This window comes from Diachasmimorpha longicaudata, chromosome 19, assembly GCF_034640455.1.
Source record: "Diachasmimorpha longicaudata isolate KC_UGA_2023 chromosome 19, iyDiaLong2, whole genome shotgun sequence".
Lineage (NCBI taxonomy): Eukaryota > Metazoa > Arthropoda > Insecta > Hymenoptera > Braconidae > Diachasmimorpha > Diachasmimorpha longicaudata.
In genome coordinates, this window is record NC_087243.1 from 3,361,676 (window position 1) to 3,379,754 (window position 18,079).

At 42.7% G+C, this 18,079-nt stretch overlaps 2 protein-coding genes across 5 annotated transcripts; both read left to right on the plus strand.

Annotated features, from left to right (window-relative positions):
- Positions 1-67: 67 nt before the first annotated feature.
- Positions 68-8,959, plus strand: Mlt (mulet). 3 transcript variants are annotated; one of them, XM_064137911.1, is made up of 6 exons: positions 68-303; positions 5,636-6,652; positions 6,723-6,892; positions 7,192-7,300; positions 7,380-7,484; positions 7,567-8,959. In XM_064137911.1, exons 2-6 carry the CDS (start codon positions 5,648-5,650, stop codon positions 7,714-7,716), a joined length of 1,539 nt encoding a protein of 512 aa, XP_063993981.1. In that variant the 5' UTR covers positions 68-303; positions 5,636-5,647; the 3' UTR covers positions 7,717-8,959. The 3 variants fall into 3 exon arrangements, with proteins under 3 accessions (XP_063993981.1, XP_063993984.1, XP_063993983.1); XM_064137914.1 differs by lacking the exon at positions 68-303 and adding an exon at positions 624-917; XM_064137913.1 differs by lacking the exon at positions 68-303 and adding an exon at positions 624-836.
- A 117-nt stretch (positions 8,960-9,076) lies between these two features.
- Positions 9,077-18,045, plus strand: LOC135171386 (microtubule-associated protein futsch). 2 transcript variants are annotated; one of them, XM_064137874.1, is made up of 8 exons: positions 9,077-9,880; positions 11,536-11,648; positions 11,924-12,101; positions 12,232-12,562; positions 12,635-12,938; positions 13,540-13,815; positions 13,930-15,668; positions 15,777-18,045. In XM_064137874.1, the coding sequence occupies exons 2-8, from the start codon at positions 11,559-11,561 to the stop codon at positions 15,931-15,933; spliced, it is 3,075 nt and encodes a 1,024-aa protein (XP_063993944.1). In that variant the 5' UTR covers positions 9,077-9,880; positions 11,536-11,558; the 3' UTR covers positions 15,934-18,045. The 2 variants fall into 2 exon arrangements, with proteins under 2 accessions (XP_063993944.1, XP_063993945.1); XM_064137875.1 differs by having other exon boundaries at positions 15,755-15,916.
- The last annotated feature ends 34 nt before the right edge of the window (positions 18,046-18,079 follow it).

Genomic DNA, 18,079 nt, shown 5'->3' on the forward strand with positions numbered 1-18,079 from the left:
CCACCACCACTTGTACCTCCACCACGTCCCGTAGCCGTCAGCCAGCTCAGCTGTTTCTGTTTACTAAACAAAGGAGACCAGTTCATCGGTGAACGGCGGGCGGAACGTTTCGCCCGCTCACTTTTACGGCTTCTGGTCTCCTTCTCGGTTACAAATTTCTTTTATTTATTATTTCGTGATTATTTTCTACTGCACAGTTATACCCAGTTGTTGTTGATTGAAAATAGTCAAGGGGAAAGTAGACTGGAGGCAGTGGAGTAGTCGAGAGGAAGCGGAAAACAACATCAAGGAAACAGAGAAGCAGTGAGTAAATGTAGATATAGGCCGAGGACATCGAGATGATGTACGCAACCCTTTGGGGCCTTTAAACTGGTCCCTGACCCCGTTGCCTCCGATTTTACGACTCAAGGTCGGTAAAAAAACACCGAGAAGTGACGGAAATAAATATTAAATTAATGTCCCGTTGTCTAGGGAATGGGATACGCGGGTTAGGAACAATTTTCTTGACCTCTCCTCCTCTCTCTCTCTCTCTCCGGCGCTATGAGTCGACGTGAATCGATTCCTCGAGTACTCGCCACGGGTTAACGCGAAACGTAGATTGTAGTCTGCAACTGGCGCTGGAAAATTTTCCATAGTCTGTTTCATAGAGCTTTTTATCTTGGCTATTTCTAGAGGTGTGGACTGCACGTTTAATTGGATTCTACAGAGGTTTTGCATGAGTGACGGCAGTTTGTTGTGAAGAAGAAGAGTATTATGTAAGGTGGGAATTAGGCGACGGTGGAGAGAGAGATCTAGGCACCTCTCGGTGAGGATTACCTCTCCCTCTCGCGTGACAGGTAGGCGATTTCAGCGAATCTATCCTGAGAACATTGCAAACGTGGTTCAAGGGCCTTTCAGCTACCTCACCACTTCTTCAGGTTTGAACAATTTTATCCGGTGAAAATAATTTGATGGGGATACTCGGTAAATTCGATTTAAGATTCCAATTAATTAATTGGAAAATTCGTTCTATTTTCTATGATTTTTTTCCTTCCATAAGACTCGGTGTTCGGTTTTTGTTGCGCAGGGGATTGTAAAACTTCGATTGTTCTTTATAGTCTAGGGGTTTTGCAGTAGGAAACTCTCGAATTGCGCAGACTTTCCAAATGGGCGTTAAATCGCTAGAATAATTGGAGTGACTTTGTTCATTGGTCAATGGGACTGGTCTGTTGTCTCGTGACTATCCCACCTGTATTACGCATTTTTTTCTATCCATTTCCGCGGTTGAGGGCACCGTAAAAATTGGAGACTTTATCTCTGTTTCAGAAGTAATTACTTGATTAGATAAGCGGTGGCTTTATTTGATTCCACAAAAATATAAATAAACTCACGGCAAATCAATCGGATTTATCGAAGAATAAAAGCTGCTGTACGGGAGACTTGTATTAAAAATCGATAAAAGACCTCTCTCGACGAGTGACAAATTATTCTATTGGTAATTATCGTCTGTTCCGGGACGAGCTAGATGCAACCGATCGAGTCACGTTGAACGATCACCGATCCGTGACGCTCACGACTGGGTCCAAGGCCAATGGAGCGTTGTTCTTTATCCGATAAACTATACCTTTCATGGTTTTTAATATTTCGAAAGTCCTGTCCACTCGAATTGCCACAATCTTGCCCGATTATTTTCCCTCGAAGTAGCTCGAAAAGCGAGAGGGAATTATTACCGCGTCTGCATCGAGTTACATCGATCGTATGCCTCATTTAGAGATAATAAGGAGACTAGTAAATGTCTCTCATCTGATAAACTATCAAAGTCTGTCGAGTCAAGGCTGAAGTTATGCGTTCCGGTGTGGCCGGAGGAAATGACTGGCAATTTCGACGAAAACTAATAACAAATTAAAGTTAATAGAGAAAATAAATGATCATTGCGCTGGCTCTCGCGAGATTCAACATCCGGATTCTCATTCATCGAAAAAATCATTCGCAGAAATACTTTAATCAGATAAAACTGATAATTTATATAACTTTCTTAAATGCTAAATGAGAAACAAGTTAAATTGAGAGTGAAATGAAGACATTCGTCAAGAATGAATTAGCGAATGCGGAATAATGAAGTAACAGCGATCGCTCGAAATGAAAACGTCGGAGAAAAGAATTTCTCGAAGTGTACAACTTGACGATAAATAAAAGTGAATGTTTTGAAAGAAAAGATCATTGCACTTGCTCGCACGATGCTGGACACGTCCGGATTCGCGTTTTTCCGCGTTTCTTCGCGAATAGAAGAGCCATCGGTCGCGGAATTGAGACAAAGGAGCCTCCACTCCAGAGTGCTAACCTTGGAAATGAGTAAAGTATGTACACAAGAACGATAGCGATATTGTGCGCAGTTGAACGCGTGATTTCCTTTGCAGCGTTGAAAGAACACTTTTCATTTTTATGTTTCCATTATCTTTTGTGGACGTTTCTGCGTCGCAATGATCAACGTACCTCCGTCACTCTATTTCGGTGTGGCCCAGTGGCCTTCGACCAGTTTCAGCCGCAAATTTGGGTCATCGTATTATCAAATTTCACAATTTACACGGAAAACGAGCATTCGACTTCCCACTTCCATCAACGGAAGTTCACCTTTCAATTCCTTCGGCTTGAACCCCACCGGAGCTTTGAAATTAACGCAGGAGTTTGGAGTATCGAATAACAATCATCTCCGGAGTGGATAAAATTACTGTTTTTACTGCCAGCGACCTTTGGCACTGCAATTAGGCATGAATCGCCCCGTTCTGAACATCTCCGTTTTTCTATTCTACACCGAGAGAATATGTTTCATCGCAGAGAATACGAACGAGGTGGAGGCTCAATTCACGAGTTGACCCAGTCACTGCAAATGCTTCTGTCTGACATTTCGTAACAGTACCGTCCAAACTACGCAATGTAGCACCGAGTCATCTACAATCTACACTCAACGCTTTATACGAATTAAAATGTCAATTTTTTACTTCTAATCATGACTATTATGTTTAGACACCTGAGAATTGTGAAATAATTACTCCCCATCAATTTGGCTATTTCTGTTGTTTTGTAATAAACAAAGATGTGGCTGTTACGCATGAGCAATATCATTGCTGGTGGAATAAACTGCAAACAGCAGCAGTTCACCCATATTTTACATCGGCAACCACAAAACAGACGTGCACGTTATACTATAAATATAACCCGCCCCAATATCCTCCAATTGCCCTGGCATCATTGCGTCAACATTATTTGCTTTTCCCAGTCTTAACCACTCGCAGCCAGTAGAATAAACAAATGTTAGAAATTAGTCTAGCCCGACGCGGATAGTTTCCCCACTTAATTTCATCCAGATAAATAATTGCCGTATGGATTAAGCTGATGTATTAAAATAATTGCCAGCTCGAGAATGGAAATGATGAAAAAAATATAATTCAAGATGGGAAAAGTGAAAGAGTCGGTTGCATGACGACTAATTGCGTAAGTGGGCATCGATAAGTCTCTTCGTTAGTTGGCATAGAAAATTGCTGATGTCCGCTGGCAGGTACAAAGACCCGGGAGGGAATTAAATGGATAAAAATCGAGCGGAAGTGATGGAGAGAATTTGGTGGTATGTGGGTGGTGCCATTGCACCGCTTCTCGTGGGAGTTGAGTTGATATTGCTAATGGGACGATAAAATTCAACCGGGCGAGACCAATGGGAAAACAAATCCATTAGCTTTGAAAAGCTCCGAGTATCAACAGCGTTTCCATATTAAAAAATTGCTAAACCAGTCTCTCACTCCGTCAACTCTCATAACAATCATTTTCTCCATTACTAGTTCCATAAAACCATCACAAGAACAATAAATCATACTCGTCAGCATCGAAAAGCTCTCAAGATCGAGAATGCTTCCCCCAACAATAAAATCTAACAATCATGAGAATGATTGATTGAGAAAATCATTTAAAACGCCTACTTGTTATTGTAAAATTGCGTACCGAGTCTCTCGTCTCATCACCTCCTCCTCGGCTCAATACATAAAACGTTCAATGAGAAATAACCAGCCCCCACAAGCTCTCGGCAGAAGCCCGAGCTAGTTACATAGCCGACTGTCATGTCTCTAATACCCGGCTTCTAACTCGGAGCAATGCACCTATCCATCCGCACTGGCCAGCACAAAACCGTCGTCGTGCAACGGCAAACTATAGACCCAACGGGGCCCCATGGAGAAAGTTAATTTTCGCATGGACGTTGAACTGATCGCCGTGTTAGACGCTACAGACCGCCAACATTAAACAATAAGTCAAAAAACATGAGAGTTCAGCGCGATGAATGAAGGAAAAATGTTGAAAAATCATTCCTCCCTGATTCGTTTAACACGTGAGAAACTGGGGACAGAGACGTATGGGGGAATGGAAAAGAGGACCCCATTATACGCTCGATCCAACTGAACGTGAAGCTATTATGCTATATACAAAGTATAAACATTATGCAGGCCGCGTTTTACCAGGCACGATTATATGCACACGTGCAGCGGTAACGTTTGACTTGAGGGATTTTTTTTTTCGAGGACCGTAAGGCGTCTTCGATGGAAAAAAATTAATGAAATGTGGGGACGGCTCGTCTGGCATTCAACGACCTGGGAAATTTCGAAAATTCGCTTTCCCCTGGGGGCATTTCCGTGGTATAATCATCTCGAATGATGGAAAGTCGTGGAGTTGTCGAATTGAGACTAGTTGGATTTTTTTTTGTGTTCAATCCAAGTTGCTAAATCCCGAAAGTAACGAAGATGCAACTGGAGCTCTGCCAAAAGTCATCGGTTAATCTCCCGAACTGACGTAATCGCGGTTAAAACCATACTCCCAAGGATGTTGTAACGATCTCATCAAAGTTATCTAGTATTTCATCGATAATGATTGAATCTGCGGACAAAAGAAATGACCTTCGTGGGTTCGTTAACGGTCGGCCCATCACCAGCATTGTTTGCAAATAAAAACCCACACAAGCGTTAACCCACGATTCCAACTGAACTTGATTTCAAACACAATGAACAGTCGCTGGGACTTTCCGATTAACCATAATGCGATTGAATTGCGCCTCGCGAATTACTTTTTTCATAATTTCCCCCATTTCTTCTCAACTACCCACCGGTCACCATAAATGCATGACGTGTTCCACCTGCTTTGGATTGGAATTATTAAACAGAAAAATGTCAATTGAATAAAAAAAACCTACCACGTGAATCGGAATATTTTTTTGCAACTGGACAAAACCAGTTGCTGCATCTAACACACATTCTCGTTGGATTTTCGCATGAACGTGGGCGCAACGTTTACCGATAGGAACTCCAGTATAAAACCCAGCGTTAGAGTTCACCTATCTGCACATACAACTTGTGCGTCAGTTCCCCGGGGAAGGAATCGCAGTACCGGTTTCCAAGCTGAATAAAAAAAAGAGACAATGCTGTTGCTGCTGCTGCTGTGACCTTAACGAATATGGCCAGAGCAAGATTCTATTTCTCTCTGTCTCCTGCCCTCGACAACTCCACCACTTTGATTTCTCCATTTCCATCCCTGAGATTATGAACAAATGAAATTGATTAAGGACTTCTATTGTCTAAAATGTTCATTCCATTGTTCTTAATGTCAAAAATAATTCCAGAATGCTGTAAAGATGCCGTCGCTGCTGGAGGCCCTGGAGCTAAAATACGGTAGCACAACAGCCGACTGCCCGGAGTGTTCCCTAACCGACGAGGAAAGCGAGTTATCAGGCTCACCAAAAACCGCCCTGTCAGTCAGCATATTCATCCCAAAAAAATCACCACGTCACACAGTGCCAGCTCTCCTCGTCCTCCAGGACTGTGACATTGAGTGTGCGGGTAACGACGCGGAAAAACTCAAGAGCAAATGCAAAAATGTTGAAGAACTGGACCTTGCCCAGAACAAATTGTCCCAGTGGGACGAGGTATTCGGCATTCTCGAGCACATGCCCAAAATTAAATTCGTTAACCTGAGCTTCAATAGTCTGGCCGAAGAGCTCGAGGTGAAGCGAGGTAGGTTCGAGTCCCTGAGAAATCTCGTTCTGAATGGCACAAGAGTACCTTGGACAACCGTCCAGGACCTCGTCCGACTCCTTGCCAATCTGGAAGAGCTCCATTTATCCCTCAATGAATTTAAAACAGTCGATCTTAATCACAAAAATCCGGAGAACGTCAACAAATCCCTGAAGAAACTCCACTTCACGGGCAATCCCATAGAGTCCTGGTGTGAAATATCAAAGCTGGGCTATGCATTTCCAAACCTCGAGAGCCTGGTGCTCGCCGAATGTCCAATAAGATCACTAGCACTCGAGGAGAACAGAAACTACGACGATACGAGTTTGTGCCAAAGCAAGAGCTCCAGCGAGAGGGCAGACGCTGAGAATGAGAACGTGGAGAGACATGTCAAGGAGTCGGAGAACGGACTAGAGAGGATATTCGGTGAGGAGAAGAGTTACAACAGATCAGAGAGTGAGTGTGAGAGCAGTGGGAACAAGGTGGGGACGTGCCACGATCCCTTCAGGATGCTGAGATTTTTGAATGTCAATGGCACTCTACTGTCAACCTGGGACGACGTCGAGAGGCTCGCGAGGTTCCCCGCTATGAAGGCACTCAGAATGCAGGGATGTCCCCTATTCGAGGTGAGAGACGTTTCCCCGGAGGTTAACCCTTTATTTTTATTCTATTTATTGTTAATTATTGGCTTTTTAGAGCCCACGTGAGTACACAGAACACGAGAGACGACAATTACTCATTGCCAGACTTCCTAACGTGGAGACCCTCAATGGTGGAGGGATCATTTCCTCGCAGGAGCGCGAGGACGCCGAGAGGGCATTCATTAGGTATTATATGGATAAGCCGGAAGCTGACAGGCCGGAAAGGTTAGTATTTCACTGAAAATAATCGTGGGAATGAGATACTTTCTCGGAGGCGTTGAAGTTTATTCAGTTGTGACTGAAGTTCGTCAAGTATATGAGTATTTAATGGTATGGAAATGAGACTAATGAATAATATTAACTGGACGTCATGAAGATGAAGACATATTACTGATAACTCTCGTTGTGAAGTCTTTGGAACTAACTTTTCATGGTTTTATTTCAATGTCATTGAATTTATTTTTCTGTTCAAGTTTTCCTTGTTCAACCAATAAAGACTAATGACTTTTTTCCCATTTTTACAGATACGCTGAGCTAGTCAGCATCCACGGAAAACTAGATCCCCTCGTCCATGTGGATTTAACACCAGAGAAGCGAGTGAAGGTGAAGTTTACTTATGGAGATCTCGTCGAGGTAAATCACTATCAATTCATTCCTCTCAATCATTCCAATTCCATTGAATAGATTCTAACGAATTGATTATTGTGACTAGGTACGGTGTGTCGACGTTTATAGAACAGTATTCGAGCTAAAGACTAAATTGGAGTCGATGGTGAAAATTCCTGCCAATAGAATGAGACTTTTCTACGTAGACCAGGTTAAAATTGAATCGACAACTTCTACTTCCTATTCATAGAATAATTACTTCATTATGAATAAATTTAAATTGCTCTCAACAGGTGATGAAGGCACAATATGGCCCAGAGGAGATGTTGTATCCTAACAAGCAGCTGTACAGATACAACATACGGAATGGCGATGAAATAATAATCGACAGCAAGTTAAATCGCTTTGCATCGACGTCCAGCACCTCCTCAGGTCGGTCCTAAATGAACTGGACGAAAAAAAAAAAAAAAAAATAGAAAGCTGAGAGCTAACGACTGCCGTTCACGCGAAGAACGAGCACCCAATTCGTTGACTATTCGTTTCTCCCTTCGCAATCACTCTCCTCATCTCGTGGGTGCCACGAAGGAGGTGATTTCATTCTCTGTAAGATAGAATTATTGGAAAAACTGAAACAGTGATAGGAGAAATGAATCCGTGACTTGGAGTCTGGCTTCTGACGTTCACCATCTTGTACTTTTGTTGTTTGTTGTAACCCAACATTGGCCAGAACTGGCACAAACTTTTTTGCATCTCAAGTAGCATGGAAAGTCGTGACTAACGACGCGATTCCTCGAGTTGAAAACTTTGAGGAATATTTTTGTTGGGATGTGTGTAGAAATGTTTTGTCGATTTAGTGATTACAAAAATTGAATATTTTTGTAGAGCGACGATGAAGCCATTTCTAGGAGAAAATGGAAGTTTAAAGGATGAATTTACTGATTGTAATATATTTCAATGTCAAGATGGATGATTCAAGCGAATTATGTTGGATGAATTTGTCCTCATGATGATTTTTTAATGGACAAAGTTATCCAGCAAATTCGATAATCGTCTACAACGAAAATTTGTCAAATGGATGAGGAATTCTCCATTTGACATGTTGCTAGTGTTCTATCTCGTCCGAAGCTATTGATTTTTGTGTTCTGAAACAAATCGCTTTCTAGAGTCCCCAAATTACCTACTGCCAGCCGGAATTGCAGGAATCACAATAATTCCAATTAATTGGAAAATAATTCCACAATCAAAATACAAAGCAATGCGACCAAAGAATGCGATTGATAACGAAATAAAAATTAAAAAAAGTAACAAAGAAAATCGAAGAGTCACTTTAGTGCCTATCTGATAGCATAAATCGGACGCGTTTAACACTGCCTTGTAAAAATGTACGGTAAAATACAATGACAGTTTCCACTGTAATTAAATTAACACGAGAAAGGAAGGAAAATATGTTGAGTGAGAGGAAGTAATGCCCGGGCAGGCGAGGTTCCGCCTTGATAAAGACGTAAAAGCCTCGCTGTCACGTCTAGTCTCGGAATTTTACATGCAAAAAGGGACAAAAAATTCACCTTTATCTCTCTATCATTACCCATGATGCCAGTGATGTAATATGAATTGTTGTCCCTGTTTTGTGCTGGCGCAAATGTACGTACTAACTCGTAATAAAAGCATTCATAATAAATACGTAAAGTTAATTTGTATTATTATTGTTCCCCTCAAGATATTTCATGTGAATCCACTATTGACAGAATCTAGGATATAAAAAAACGACATTAATGGCCCCAATGAAAAAATTCTCCCCCAAATTTAAACTCTAAATGTGAAATTCCATTCGCCACCCCTCCCCAGTGTTTCTCAACGCCAACAACATTCATCCCCTATCCTCACCCTTAAAAAACCCCGTTGAATCGATCACTGGCACCCCATCACATCCCCACCGATTCCCCTAGAAAAACAAAACTCGAACGCATGCGCATGTCCAGAAGGGGAGAATCTCCTCGAAGTCCTCGAGAATCCATCGCTTATGTTCGCATAACGCAACCGTCCACCCCTCGACTCACCACCAGCTATAGTTGATCAGAGGGGATGCTCGGCAGTCGCGTCGGGCCAGCGTGCTAGGAGCCCCCGATAAATTCGAACAATCACCCATTTGAGGAGGGGGTACGTGTTTATTAAACGCGGCCAGTAACGCCACCATCCTCTCAGCCCCCCAGGACGTGCGAATGGGACGACGACAACCGGACTCGTATCAGTCCCGTCGCGAGAGTGTCACAGTCTCGACACTAGACTCATTCCCCTAAAATCTACTCAAGATGTGATGTGAGAGGGTGAGTTGAGGTGGAGGGCTAGTATCCCATCCACGAGAGGACCAACAAACCAAGGAATAACACCACGAGATTGCTCAGGACTCGGAGGCCCTTTCACTAATTGCTCAGGGGAGGTTTATCGAGCTGGAAGTCACAGCTAAAAAAAACCTCCCTCGATTTTTTACCGAGAGATTGACAGAATTAACGAGGGTGAGTCGTTTTTGCTGGTGGCACACGGGAGGCAGACATGGAATAGTCGATCGATTTGCTAGTGTGTGCGCGCCCTGGAGGGACGCAAGCCTGGGTGAGTCTCTTCAACAATGCATTATCATATTTTTGACAATTGCTCGCTCAGCAAATATTTCCTCTCTGTTGCGCCATTTTATTTTTTCGAGGGGACACCGATATTTCGCTGTTTTTTTTTTCCCATACACCTGTTTGGCACTTGGGGACGTGTGAGCAAGCGCAAACACCACGATGATGTCGCGTGAACCCTCCTGGCAGTCACGTTTCCTCAGGCGTATTAACGAATGGGGCAGCTGAAAGGTGGAGGGGGATGTTCGCACGAGTAATGTCAATTACTATACCTTATTCAGAGATATTCGGGAGGCTAAAGGGATTATAATAGTGCTGGGGATAGCTAATGAATCGACAATTGGGGGAATAGTTAGTGTGACGAGATCGATCTGCCATGGTTGACTGACCTCGTTTGCACTTCGGTCAGGTCATGACGATCGACGTCACTGTGACGGGATTCAGGTCGACTACGAAGGCTATTCAATATTATTTTTGCTTTCGAATGAAGGAGACATTGCAGTCCTTCGATCGTCTAATTTTCCCGACTTTCCCTGGAAATTATGTCGAGTAGTTGTAATTAGGACTCCAATGAATGAATACCCAATATCTGACTAACGAGGTGAACTATTCCAATTTTTGTTAAGGGATGATTTATAGATTTAATTCGCGTACACGCGGTTTATTTGCGGGATTACGGGTTCAATGCACCTCGACAAATGTATGGTGCGATAATGTGTAGGTATATGTAGGATTTACACACTGGACGAATGGGGTTTAAACCGATAGTCCCTCACTGGTGCTCAGCTTGTGTGTACACAAATAGCCGTGTGTATATGCTAGTTTGTATCTAAGAATAGGGTGAGGCTTATTAACGGGGTAGGTCTTGGTAAATTCACACGGATAAAATACAAACGTTCGTGATGTTTTCGCATTCAACACGTTTCGAGGATTTGAAAAACACCACGTGAACATTTACATTCATTTCCATCATTCATTCACCTTTCGCCGACGGGTTTTCTTATTCTTTAATTAAATTCGTCCGTTCAAGGGCGGCTAAACACCCCCTCTGGGGCAGAGTAAATATCTAGATCGATTCGGATAACGATAAAGTTGATTCTATTGATATTATCCACTTCCGGGTGAAAATTGAAGTTTCATTGAAGTTGACAGTGAGCAATGACTCCTTAGACTCTTTGACTTTCATGACAGCTGGGGAGAGGAAATGTCTTTGACACAGTGGCACATGCGGTTCGCATTATTCCGCGGACGATGAAAGCCCCCAGGCTCTTTGTGCTTGCTTTACTCTGGAGAGTGACTTTTACAGGCAGTTTGTTACACGCGACACTCTCAATGTCTTCTCACAATCAAATTTTTTTGAAAATTCTCCTACAGTAAAAAGGGAAAATAATTTCTGAACTATGTCTTACACTCTGGGCACGAAAAAATTTAATTGAAACCCCTAGAATAATTAAATAGAGTTGTCCATGCTATTTCCAAGGTTTTCAATGAAATTAGTGCGTCTCGAGACACTAATGAACATGTCCCTGGATTTAAAACGATCTAATTCGCTTGGAAAAACTGCCAAGAGTCACTCGCAGTTGAGCTTCAGAGCAGAACAAATGTAGCAATCGATCGAACATTATTTTATTCTCAATTGTTCAGGTAAGCAGAGTTAATATTGGAGAATGGCGTCAGGATTGCCGAGCGGTCATCAAAAGAAGCTCGGGCCAGCGCCGATAGCATCGTTCGAGGATCTTTCCGACGAAGTGGAAAACGTGAGTTTATGAGACGAACAAAAACACAAAAAAAAACTCGACTCAGCGCTCTTCCCCCCATCAACGTTGTGGCAAAATTGATGTTTAAATGGATTAATTGAAAGAACTAACAGAAATCCCATCGTCTACAGGCGAATTGTCAACACCGGGGATTTATTCAGAACCTAACCAAAATAGATAGACAAATACTAGAAAAAAAAACAAAATCGATAAAGTGACTGTTGAGAGATACATTTGTGCATTGAGGAAAAATGACTGTTTGAATTGTAATGCAGGGAGAATCAACGGCACGAATGCCGGGGATCGTGGAGGTGACCACCCCCGTTACACCCGGGAGCTCACTCAAGACACCTAGCACACCGAGGATTGACATCAGCAGAGCTAGCAGTTCTTCACATCATGAGGACAGCAATAATTCGAGAGAATCATCGCCTGAGAGGGAATTACTCGCAGGTGAGATTCATCATTGTCCTGTTCGTGCAGATCCTTACAGAAAAATCCCCCCAAGGAATGTCCGCTGAAACTATCTCCATAGAATTGTCATAGTGTTGTTAACAAGGTTTGGAATTTTGTAATTATTCAGGGGCTGATCCTCCCACGGGATGCAAACTAAACCTCGGTTACAAGGAGGACGTGCAAGACCTGCGCTCCTCCACCGAGGAGCTAGACCTCCAAGACCCCATTCACGCTCAAGACTTGAAGAGGGACGCAAAGCGCGCACGACGAAAAAAAGAGGATGGAACGCAATCAGAATGTGGTGGCAGTCTGAAGCACGACAGGGAGAGAAAGGACAGCAATTGTTCCGAGATAATTCTCTTGAATATAAGTGGCAGAACATCGAGATTGTCTTCCGTTGGTAGCCAGGGGTCAGGAGTATCGGGTAAACTATCAGTCGTATCAGCCACGTCTTCCAGGTAATAACAATAGATCAAAATAACGATTGTCCCCCTCCCTATGAATGATACAATTCCCCCCGTTGATTTAAGGTCGCCGAGTCCGCACAAGTGTCTGCTGGAGACGTCGTTTTGTGGCAGCAAGCCAACACTGGCCGACAATCTCATAGAACCCTCCAAGCCGGAGACCGATGACCTGGAGAAGATTCTATTGAAACGCGAGGCTGACACGACAAAGGCACTTATACCCGAGTCCATAAAGGTGCCAATGGTCGGTGGCAATTTAAAGCCAGATCCCCTGGACAAACCAAGAAGACGTGGACGAGAGGAGAGAAAAGAAATATTCAAACGCGAAGTTGAGATAACGAAGAAAGTCCTGGAGAAGGTCAACATCGAGGTATGAATTAAGGAAAGAGCATTCGAGCTGATGCATTGAGATTTGGATTAAAATAGACTTTATAATGAGAGATAATTAATTTTCGCCTGGATTTTATCGTCACACAATGAGTAGAATGTGGTATTGTTGAGTCGTACTTGCCATACTAATAGCTTGCTACTTGATATATGTTTGAAATTAATTAGTCCAGGGGCATGTGACGAGCTCACGTTGATCTAAACAATAGCAGAAAAAACGTAAAACTAATCTAAATTATCTTTGGTTGTGTAAATCACATTGGTATCTTCCATTTGTAGATGTGAGGGCGGGTCCTTTCGACTACATTAAAACCCGAGGTTTGTAGAACCAAAAGAAAAACAAAAAAAACCAGGACAAAAGACTGAAACATTGATACGTGACTTCGTTTGTACATTTTTTGCATTTGCCTGTTCAGCTCATGACTTTTTATTTCCCTGAATAATTAATCAGGCACGTCATGTCATTCCCACCCCATTTCACCCCACCGTTGCTCCCAGTATTACTTTTACACCTGTTGATACTCGAGTTCGCCACCTCACTCGAGGTAGAATTCAATGACTACGGGTAAATTGACGTTTCCCAGGTGCCAATAATAAGAAAGCCACCACCCCACAAGGACCCTGACGAACAATCAATAAGATCTGGTCAGGAGATTCAGAAGCCTGCGACCCTTGACCTCAACGACAAACGAAAAAAAGTTCAAAATTTTAAGGACGTCGTGCAGACAACTCCGAGTATTGGGAGCTTGTCGGGGAGCCCTAAACTGCCGAGGCATCAGAAAGTCAGGGAATTGGAGGGCTCGAGAACACCTAGTCCTTCGTCAGTGTCAAGAAAGAGTAGTTTTGCTTCATTATTCAAAGTAAGAGAAGGTTTTCATTGCCCTCATCTCCTTAACTAACGATTCCATTGAAGAATTATACAATTCTATAATTATAGAATTCTATAATTCTCTAAAAATCAAATTATCTTACAGAGTAGAACCGACGGCAGTGTCCTGAGTCCCGAGTCCCCCACCCCAAGTGCAAAACCCCGTCGCAGTATAACATCCAAGATAAGAGACACAACGGAAAGTCTACGAAGTCGTTCAAAATCTCGGGAAAGAGTGTCAATAGACAAAGGTTCCACGAAAAATAAAAATGTATTCACATCGACCCTGAGTCTGTTCAAAAAACGAGAGCGAAAGAAGAGTACAGACGACCTGGTGACCCCCGAGCACGACGTAGCATCTGGCACGACCTCCCTGGACAGTATCGGTCCAGTGGAGTTTCGCTTTGAGGGTGACCGACCAGGAAGAACTGAGGACTCGATTTTCATCAGCCTCCACGCAGACTCTAGGAACTACGAGGAGGCTCTCCCCTCGGAGAGTGTCTCCATACCCTTGGAGACCCCCACAAAACTCCTGGACGAGTACGACAGTGAACCGAGAACAGGTAGTATCATAACAGAGGCATCAATCGAGCATCATCGTGTATCGGTAACGAGAATACGAACAGAAGCAAGAATTGAGTCCTCAATCCCAAGAGAAGACTCGCAAAGCCCGTTGCCGCAGAGTGCCTCAAAGGACTCTGAAATATCGAAGACCTCGTCGCGAGACTCCCGAGCGAGTATTCAAACGGCAAAGCACATCGATCTGCCTTCGAGGCCATCATCTAGTCAGGAGTCTAAAGCCCCTGAAGATCAGAGAATTCCATCGAGTTCCTCGAGAGACTCAATCGAGCCACGAAAGCCAGATATTCCGAAGCCAAAAAGAAAGAGTAAAGAAGTCAAAGAAATTCCCCAAACAATCCAAAAGCCAGAGAAGCTCCCTCAACCGCCTGTTCAACCCCCAAAAGAATCAAAGAAGCAAGAGGAGCTTGCACGCCTTGAAGACATCCTGAAACCCCAGGAAACCCTCGTGAAAACGCCGAGTGTCGTCTCTGACCTGGACCACAACAGTTCTGAGTCCGAGCGTGACTCTGAGATCGATTTCATCAGGAATAAAGCTGCGAAGGCTGTTGAGGAACTGCCAGACGAGCGAAAGGGTCTATTCAATGAGGAAAGTTTCGAGGAGGACCTCCCCTACGTGCCAACGACCCTGCCCCTGGAGAAAAGTGTTGCTGTACCGATGCTTCCAGTGAAACAACGCATCCAGGAAGTGAAGACGATACCGATCGAGAGACCAAGATCAACGACACCAATAAACCCAACCCTCCTCGACGAATTCGTCCTGCAGACAGCTCACGACGAGAAGAGAGTGGAGAGGATGAAGATTTCGTTGCCACGAGAGGACAGTTTCAAGTTGAAAAGCCCGAGGAAACACGCAACAAATACATTTAGTGAATTTGCTGGACGAGTAGCACCCGATTCCAAGAGAAGTGGAAAAACACCGAGTCCACCACCTCCACTACCTCCACGAGCTGCTCCGCGTCCCAGTAATTGGATAAATTTTGAGGAAATCCCAGAGAGACGAAAAGCACCGAAGAGAATTCAAACTATTCCACGAGCTGAGGACGAACCCAAGGGTTATAGCTATGTTCAACCTGAGGAGTGCAGGTGTGAGTGCCACGAGGAGTCCAGAAGAGCTTCCACAAGGGATCCAACGTCTGGATCGAGTACAGGTGCTCCATCAATCACTGGGACTTCGTCATGCAGCAGTAGCAATGGTGATCGTAATTGTAATGGAGAGAATTGTAATGTTCCAAGCAACTCTGGTGATCGTGCAAGCATCGTCAGGTAAACCCACACTTGTACGATACTGTCGTTTTTTATTCGGGTGGGACACATCAGGCGCACACCACGATAACTCTGATGATTGGTAGAAGTCTCTTTCTTTACTTCCAGTGACAGCTCGTTGGAGTGCAGCTTGAGTATAGAGGAGGGCACCGGTACCCAGGCCCTACTTGGTACAGGTAAACCATTCTCTATGGATCTTGATGTTGGCTCCAACAGATCCAGCATCATATCCCAGGAGGAGGCTGACGAGGCTCATCAGCCATAATCGATTGTTTTTTTTCCAATTGAATTGGTACCTGGGTGCTTTTGAGCTTGCTGTAGTTGTCAGTGACAGTCTGACTTTTTTTTTGTGGCCTGTTTATTCTCGAGAAGGTGTGACACGTGCTGGAGAAATTGTGAACATCTAAACTAACGAGTTTGACCCACTTTGGCCACTGGGGATGGCGAACAAAAAAAAGGGAATTAAAGGATGAAAAGTTTGGATTGGAGAATTGGGTCGAAGAGTCTGATTGGAACGATTTAAACTCGATGAATGGCTACATCAGGAGGAAATCGATATCGGCCCTACTTCGAAATTCGTCTGGGGTAGACTGATGTCCTAAGAAAGATTTCTTTTTTGAATGTGACTGCACCACCTAACAGATTCAATCAATAATTCGACGTTTCTTCGAGGAGGAAAAATAGATGTGAAGGAGAAAGAATGTACGTGCTTGTGATGAGAATCGATTGTACTGTTTTTAATTAATGAGTGGATTTTAATTCATCATTCACCTAGCTGGTCTAAAATTGTTAATTATCGTAAAGAAAAACCAAGACCATCACTTCGAGATTAAGAATAATCTAATCACGCGTACTGCGTCGAGCCTTTAGCAGGTCCAAATGGAATTTTTCGCGAAAGAAAGATATTATTAAATATATAAAGTGAATTAATAATAACATTTGGTGTTCAAGATTGCGATAAAAGCGCGATAGGGTACACCGAGGTGAATTTAGAATGAAAAATCAAATTAATGGTGAAATAAACTGAAATATTCTGGTAAGAGTTCTCTACATCCTCTTGATACTTCAATCACTACTACGATTACTCGTAAACCTCTCTCTCTGCTCAAGAAAATTTCTGTATTATTTTTCCCTCGATATTGATGCAAAACAAACACGAAAAATCCTAGTCCATCCCTCGTTACCTCTTAGACGTATTTTCTATTACACGAGAGGACTATATTGTGTTCAATCATACGGTTAAAAGAGACATTTTTCGAGTGTGTGACTGTACGAGGAATTTGCGCATTTTTAGAATTAAAGAGTATTTTCTCCCATTGACATTGAGATTAACATGAGGAATATGTCCCCAGGGTATAAAACTCTCCTCTCTTGCCTGTGGTTCCTCAAACACGATGCTACCATATACACCAAGTATCAACCTTGTTGAACATTTTAAAATTGTACCTGTCGTCTTGCGAGCGACTTTTCCCCCGTCTGGTCGTTGTAACGAGCCGAGCAGGAATAAAAAATAAAAGAGTGTTAACGTCAGATCCTAAACAACGGTAAAAACGCAGTTGAAAGACTCGAAAGACGCCCTAGTTAGTTCCACACGAGTGGATTAAATAATAAATTGAAGAAAAGCCTGTTCCATTGATTTACCCTTTTTTTTAGAATTTTGGTGTCTAGACAAGAAAGTGAAAGATTCAAAAAAATATTATATAAACAAATTTTAAAGAATATACCGATATATTATATGAATACCAATGCCTCAGGCCGTCGAATGCGCCTCGTTATGAAATAATTCTTAAAAGGAAATGAATACTGTAAAATTGTGAACGCGAGAATGAAAAAACCCTGACTCTAACCCTTGTTGAACGTTATTTTTTATAGAAAATACGTGAAGCCAATTTTTTATTGCCTTTGATATTTTTTGTATGTTTTTGTTATCATTTGTTGCCCTCAGTCCCTCAGGAATTAAAGGATAAGGCGAGAATGGTCTCGCTGAGATCGAGTCTTTCTGACTCGTTCGTGTGAGCTCTCGACACAATAATAAATACGAATGATCAACAAGCAAATTGATAGAGCTCACTCAAACATTCACGAGAGACGGTCCCCTCATCAGTGCGTGAACGTTAACTGTTTATTTTTCAAGAATTAAGACTTTGAAGAACCGATGAAAAATATTTAAATGTTTCTAATGTTATGTAAATAAGACTCGGTTTGTTAAAACCAACTGATAAGAATGGAGAGAAAGAATGAATACTGGAGATAAGAACAAAGAAAAGTAGGAATGATTGGTAAGGAATAAATTTGTCATGTGGTGATGAAAACTTTGATTCGATTAGAACACATTCGAGAGACGGAGAAAAAAAATAAAATGTTTATGTGTTTTGAAGTTGACTTAATTAAATCATTATTTCTCCCCGTTG